Source organism: Garra rufa, chromosome 18, assembly GCF_049309525.1.
Source record: "Garra rufa chromosome 18, GarRuf1.0, whole genome shotgun sequence".
In the NCBI taxonomy this organism is placed as follows: Eukaryota; Metazoa; Chordata; class Actinopteri; order Cypriniformes; family Cyprinidae; genus Garra; species Garra rufa.
The window spans coordinates 35,630,040-35,637,911 of NC_133378.1; the positions used below are offsets into that span (position 1 = coordinate 35,630,040).

General features: G+C 37.2%; 1 protein-coding gene across 1 annotated transcript; it reads left to right on the forward strand.

The window, feature by feature from the left end:
• Positions 1–485: 485 nt before the first annotated feature.
• rnf146 (ring finger protein 146) lies at positions 486–5,797 on the forward strand. Its single transcript, XM_073823141.1, has 2 exons — positions 486–679; positions 3,004–5,797. Exon 2 carries the CDS (start codon positions 3,005–3,007, stop codon positions 4,124–4,126), a length of 1,122 nt encoding a protein of 373 aa, XP_073679242.1. The 5' UTR covers positions 486–679; position 3,004; the 3' UTR covers positions 4,127–5,797.
• Positions 5,798–7,872: the final 2,075 nt, after the last annotated feature.

Genomic DNA, 7,872 nt, shown 5'->3' on the forward strand with positions numbered 1-7,872 from the left:
CATGAAATACACACACACACACACACACACACACACACACACACACACACACAAAAATTCCAAGTACTATATATCTTAAAATAAATGATCAATAATCTACTAAACATGTATAAATATTTATAAAATTCATCTAAAGGGTAGGCTATACTGTTGGTTAATATTTTAAATAATATATAAATCTTTAAACAGGCTAATTTCTGACTCTTGTTTGAATTGATGAACCATGTTAGTACTATAATACTGGTAAGGCCAGGCTTTTTGCTTGAAATATTTGTTAAATACTGTTTTTCTATAATGATGTGAATTTAGATGACAAAACCTTTTATGCTGGGTCTTAAGATGACGTGGATCCGTAAACGTTGATATTTACATAATGTTTTTCAGCAACTTCAACGGTAAACACGACCAGTAGCCTATTTGATGATATGAGAGACTCGTATTTTTCAAGGTTCTGCGCAAGTTTTGCGCAGAGCGGATGCGCACGAACACACATCAGCAGTCTTATTATCACAGAGGAGCCGTAAAAACATTATTGTGTTCATCTGTGTCGAACGAATTGTAACGTTACCGATCCATTTTAGTCAATAAACGAACAATGAGTGATAATCCGGTGACTAGCAGATGAGCCAAATCTGATCGTCGCTGGAAGAAAGAGGCGAAATTTCGGCTATTTTGTCAGGTGAGTGAGCTCAAAGACATTTAGACAACACGCAGCAAAATTGCCAAAAAATATAAATGTTTCTTCAAGTAATTCAAGTGATGGTGAGAATATGTCAGTTTACATGTTTGTAGTTTATAATTCGATTATTTTGAAGGGTTTAGGAACTGTCTTTTAATGTGAAATACGGCTGTTGTTGCTGTGTTTTGGTCAGGGGTGTTGTCCTGTCTATAGGCCTCAATCTGATCTATCAATGATCTGATCTTAACATCAGCACATACAAAGCCTCATACTTCTCGTTCACTATATGTATGTAGTTAGATTTATTAATATGACACCTACATGTGTAAATAGTAGATATCTGTAATTCTGTTTGAGTTGTTTTGTTGATTTGGGCCTGTAATGCAAGATAAAAACACATTCAGTTTAACCGTTTCTGTGTAACACAATAGATTCAATCTAAGTGAAGTATGTTTATTTATTATGGAAAATATACATTTATATATAGTTTTATTTCTTAATAAATATATATTTTCAGTCTACCTGACCTTTTTAGCTTTTGTTGATGAAACATTTTAATTATGTAATTGTAGTATTTAAAATTATTTTTTATTATTTTGCTAACACTTACAATATGTATCCCTGGACCACAAAATAAGGGTCGAGTTTTTTTAAATTGAGATTTATAAATCATATGAAAGCTGTATAATTAAGCTTTCTGTTGATGTATGGTTTGTTATGATGAGACAATATTTGGCCAAGATTCAGCTATTTGAAAATCTGGAATCTGCAAAAAAAAAAAAAAAACATCTAAACTAAGACAATCATCTTTAAAGTTGTCCAAATTAAGTTCTTAGCAATGCATATTACTAATCAAAAATGTATTTTTTATATGATTACAGTAGAAAATGTACAAAATATTCTCATGGAACATGATGTTTCCTTAATATCCTAATGGTTTTTGGCGTAAAATCGATCATTTTGACCCATACAATGTATTTTTGGCTATTGCTACAAATATACCCTTGCTACTTACAACTGGGTTTGTGGTCCAGGGTCAGATATGATGTCATTTGTTAACATTAATGTTAGTTAATAAATTAATTAACGAATGAACAATACATTTGTTGCACCATTTAATACCCTTTATTAACATTAGTTAATAAAAACATGGTTCATTGTTTGTTCATGTTAGTTCACAGTGCATTAACTAATGTTAACAAACATAACTTCATAACGTGATTTTAATAATGCGTTAGTAAATGCTGAAATGTAACTAAGATTCTTAAATTCTGTAGTATTGTTCATTCTTAGTTCTTATTAATTAATGTTGTTAACTAATCAACCTTATTGTAAAGTTTTTAACATTTCATTTGTAGTTTTAAACCATTTAAGAACATTTTAGTGTAATGTTTGGTAAATATATACATGTAACTGATTCTTTTTGACTAATATTAATCTCAATATTTGTCTATGAATAATTTACAAAAATATTTTGCAAATGCTACTACTTATTTCAGTCTGTTTTTGTGTAAATAAATGAATAATTTTATTGATTTAAGTTTGTATATTTTAAATATAAGTTGTTAAATACTAATCTTTAATTTTATGAATTAAAACTATTGTTGTAATTGAATGGTTCCAACCAGTCAGACATTTTAGTTTAACATTTATTAACAAATACAACTGATTCTTTATTATTGTTGTGCATTATTTTTTATTTTCTCTCCGTGTGTTTAACCTCACCTAATGTAACATAAAAGTAATGTCTGATATTCAAGTATATTCTGCACCAGCATCATAAAATGTCCCGTAAATGGTTTGGCTGTAAAGGATTTGGGTCATGATATATTTAGATCATTTCTGCGTCTGATTTAGGACGGTTGCCATTATGAGCCTACATGGGTTGCCCTATCAAGCCAGGTTATGTAGACGTCTGTTTTATAGATGTGTGATGGTAAACAAAGATTTTGGGTGTAAATGAAGAAATCCTGTCATTGGTTCTGGTTTCACTCTGAATGTGCTTTCAAATATTAACAGCTCTTTATTTTATGTGTTGCACAAGCCTTTCGTTTTATATTGACAGATAAGGCAGTCTTTCTTGTAAAAGTGGAGTAATACTTATCAGATGAGAGACTGGAAATGCAAGAGCTTTAATCTTATAGGGCAACAATGAACAAAGAACTAAAGCAAGCACTGTTTACTCGTGACTTTTCTCTACTTGGTTTGGTAAACAGTGTCCCGTTTGTTACATCTGCGTATATACCGCTGACGTTAGCTTGTGTAGACAGCAACTTTGTTATTTTCCTGTGAAATCATTGTTGTTGTTTTTCCCCCTTTCACAGCATGGCTAGTTGCGGCGAGGTTAATCTTTCTGTGGACTCCCTGACTTCAGGCAAGAAGGTGAGTGGGGAGTCTGTGACAGAGGGAAGTCCGTCCCCTTCGTCTCCTTCGCTGCCCATTCCGGAGTGTGCAATCTGCCTGCAGAGCTGCGTCCACCCCGTACGCCTGCCGTGCCACCATATTTTCTGCTTCCTATGCGTGAAAGGAGCTTCCTGGCACAGCAAACGCTGCGCCCTCTGTAGAGGGGAAGTGCCTGAGGACTTCCTAGAGCGTCCCACTTTGCTCTCACCCGAAGAGCTGAAGGCTTCGGCGACGGGTGGACGCGGTTCGGGGACTGGTGGCCACGCGTGGTACTACGAGGGACGTAACGGATGGTGGCAGTATGACGAGCGGACTAGCCGAGAGCTAGAGGACGCTTTTAATAAAGGCAAGAAGAGCGCTGAGATGCTGATTGCCGGCTTCCTATACGTGGCTGATTTGGAGAACATGGTGCAGTACAGGAGGAACGAACATGGCCGCAGGCGGAGGATGAAGAGGGATGTGGTAGACATCCCTAAAAAAGGTGTGGCCGGATTAAGACTTGATCCAGATCCCAATCTTGCAGCGGGAACGGGAACAGGAACAGTTCCCGCTGCATCTCCCACCGTTGCAGATTTAAACGGAAGCGGTGATGCCGCCACAGCAGAGCGAGAGAGTTCAGCGGATGGAGCGGACACTGGAGTGAGCAGTGCACGTCCTCAAGGCGTCTTTGCTACTGCGCCCGTACGGCCGCCAACCGTCTTAGGTGGCCACCTGACCAGCCCTGCTTCCTCCAGCGATATTCAACTAGTACAGGCACTCTCTCATCTCAATATAAGCCCCGCCGAGCAAGAACCAGAAGAGGAAGATGCCGACGACGAAGACGATTCGGCCGCTCCGGACGCCTCGGGGTACGAATCCGAGTCTGGCACGAGTGAGGATGAAGATGAGCAGGCTGGGGACGAAGGTGAAGACGAGCACACAGAAGGCTCCCAGGGTAGGCATAGACTGCATCAGTTGGACAGACCGCCCCCTGGTGGGGGCCCAGCGCATAGCAGCGATCGCTCGGGGTGCCCCGACGGTCAATGCACCGTTACGAAGGTCTGACCGCAGCACAACTACAGAACTCCTACCCAACTCCCACAACCGCTGGGTATTTCTAACCAATCTCTGAAATGCAAAAAACGAAACGAATGAAACATTCAAATCACTAAAAACACGGTCTTGGATAAGGGTGGAGGCTTGGGGCGGATGGTTTTAGTGTAAGAATAGTGCTTGTCTTTCTCTTTCAGTCTTAGAGGACTGTACCAGGGCTGTACTCTTTAATGGAAATTACAGGCAAAACTACAATAAACTTGCTTTTATCATGCCTAGGATACTGTAAATTGGTCCAACCATTACACTTTCAATTGCATTCATGTAATAGAAATTAAAATATTAACTTTTCACCTGGAATTTCAAAAAAAAATTATAAAATAAGTCTTTTGTGACCATTAAGATTTTTGTGTTTTCATAACAATTACGCACAGTTTATCCTAAATTCCTACTGGTTTTCATTTGATTCTTATTGTATTTATTATTTTTGCATTAATGAGAATTTAAGGACAAATTTGCTTAATTGTCCACAATTCAAAAACTCTTAATGATCTACAATACAGGCGTTGTATCATTCTTAAGGTGTTTAGAAAAGTTTTATTTCATTTGATTTTGGAGTGAAATATGAACCAGACATGTTCCTGAGATTCCTGTTTTCCAGTCGTGAGATTTCATTACATCTAGCATGGCTCAACACCATTATCCAGTGGTTATGGAGTCATACAGTAATAATGTACTGCGGTGTAGTGAAGTTCAAATCTTTTCATAGAAATATGCCATATCAGCTTTTACCCTGAGGCTTCTGCAATGCCATCAGAAAATAATGAACTGTATGCACTGCTTTAATAAGGATAACAACAAAATCCATCTTGTGGTAGGAAACCCATATATACTGCATCTTTACTAGTTGCTTTTTTTTTTTCAATGCCTGACTATATTTTGCAAACAGTATTTTTATGGAAATGTAGAACATTTTGTTAGGCAACACCTGGTACAGAGCCTTCTAGATCTGCAACAAGTGGTATGAAAGGTTGGGGGTTTTGGTGAAATGGCAAGCATTAGATGCAAAACCAGCATAATTTCAAATGCAAAACCTAATGAGAAAATAATTTATTGTAGTTTTGCCAAGGATTCCTCTTTAACACGCTCTAGTCATTAGAAAACCTTCAGTCATCTTACATTTACTACTACTAGTGTTTCATGATGTGAGGTTTAAAACTCTTTAACGGCGTGTGTGTGCATTTGCGTTCATTTTAAGCGACTTGTCTTTATTCTTCTGTCTCATCTTGGTGTGCTTTATCTGTTTCATGGATTTGCATGTGATGCTGTGAGCAAGCAATGGAGCCCTGGACTACAGCGCTTTGAATTCTGGGAAAGGCGAGTTTTATCAGATATTGTAATTTGTATTTGTGAAGTAGTCCTCAGACTGGAGCACACCGAGTGAGAGAATGGTTTTCAAGCATAGGTGTCCGATTTTTCAAAGTTTTTTGGAAATTTTAATGTTATTTTCAACCCTGCTAATTCTCATCTCCATTTGTTCAGGTTCTTTGTTGTCAACAAAGCGAAATGAAAACTAAAATCAAGAATAACTTCTTTTTGGTGTATTTTTGTTTTAACTGTGTTGTTTTGTTACCAGGTTTATCTGAGAAATAAAGTGTTGTCTGTTACCTGTCTGAGATCAAACTCTGCTGATGTAATTTCTCAATTTAGGAAGGTTTACTTTGCTTTAAAAATGTTCATAATTGTGTATTTTTTTTTTTTTTTTTTTTTTTTTTAACCACTAAAAATATTATGCATGGTCCAAACATGCTAAAACTGGAATTGGCCACCAATGCTCTGTTTCAGAAACCAGAAGCAAGACTTTCAGGACTTCTAAATTGTTTCGTTATAGCAGACAGTTGAAAGAAACTGCTTATAAGGTTTAAACCTAAGGTGGTATTAAAATGAATAGGTTTTATAAGAATAGTTCTTTTTGAAAAGACCTTACGGACATTTAATTCTTTTTTTTTGCAGTGAGCTAATTTAAAAACTTGTGCACCCTGACTTCCAGAAGCTGTGTAAAGCCAGCTGACATTTTTTGAGAAAGCTTTTGCCGTTTTTGTGTGCAGTATGCAGATGATGCTGAAACTAGTTAAAGGTGATCTACAATCTCTGTTGGGTAAGATTTACACAGAGACTTTAGACTAAAAACTTAGTTTTTTTTATTATTATTGCAATACTGTATCTCAAGATGTAAGATTTGGCCATAAACTTACTGATACTCGTACGTATGTGAAAAATATCTAGTTCCTTTCAGAAATTTAGTGGCTTGAATTTTGTGAAAGTAATAGTTCTCTCAGAAATTGAAATTGCTGAAAATGTACTTTCATCAGAACAGATTTGGGGAAATTTAGTGTTACACCACTTGCTCACCAATGGCTCCTCTGCAGTGAATGGGTGCCACCAGAATGAGAGTCCAAACAGCTGATAAAAACAGAATAATAATACACAAGTAATCCACACCACTCGTCATGTAACGTCTTATGAAGAAATATATATTGTTACAGCATTTTAATCTTACTTCTAGCCAAAATACTAGTACACAATCCATATTAAAAAGTACATACAATCCACTGACAATGGGTTGCTGTGATGGTTTTTATCAGCTGTTTAATCCTTACATTTCTCCAAATCTGTTCTAGTGAAGAAACAAACTCTTCTTCATCTTGGCTAACCTGAGGGTGAGTACATTTTCAGCAAATTTTCATTTGGGGTGAACTATTCCTGTAAGTTCTGTTACGTAATGTTTACAGATATGCTGCTACTTTAACTGCGTACTTTAATTTTCACCACAAATTGGTTTTTGTGTACAAGTTTCAGGCCATTTTTGTTTGTTTTGGGGTGCTCAATATGCTAATTTGCACCTAAAAATAACTTGGCTTATGCATTTAAAATTTAAATACTTAGTCTCTGCTGGTAAAATGGACCAAAATATTAATGAGTTTTGTTATGCTGCACAGATTTCTGTCCCATCCAATGTTCTCCAGAATGAGCCTGCCCCTTCCCCCAATAACCTATTGGCTTTTTTAAGTAAATAAATCCAGACAGGACAGAAAATTATGCCTAATGTTTTCAGTGCTTTAATGTCCTTAAAGTGTGCACTAACATAACCTAGATTATCCTTGAAAGCTAACAGTCATGGGCTAAAAAACTAAAACAAAAAAAGTCCAATTTGAATTCAATTGGGATTTCAAACCTGTTCATATTTGTGTAACTGATGCAATAGGACATCATGCTATTTGTGTATGCATGACTGTACAGTATAGATAAGCGTGATAACCAAGACCGTCTGAGTGATCAGTGATCTTCAGACATAGTGGAGTCCGAGGTTCATGAACCTAGGCGTCTCCCAGGACAGACCCCTGTGGCACTCCAGTAAACTCATTAAACTCAGTCTGCGGTCACCAGACAGGCAGACATCCGTCATTGCATCTCTATCCCACCACTACAGGGGGTATGGATTGATGGATCTGCAGTAGCACCTCGCTCCTTGAATAGCAAAGGGAATGTTTTTATACTCGCTGTTCGCCTTCATAGCTTCAACCAAACTTGGCGGCCTGATATTTCAGGACGTGCTTTAGGCCTGTGGTCTTACTTGGAGGATCGAACATGTATTTAGTGTGTGTGTGTGTGTGTGTGTGTGTGTGTGTGTGTGTGTGTGTGTGTGTGTGTGTGAATGTGGCTGTGTATTTAAAGGACAATGTCGTGTCTCTGGCTGA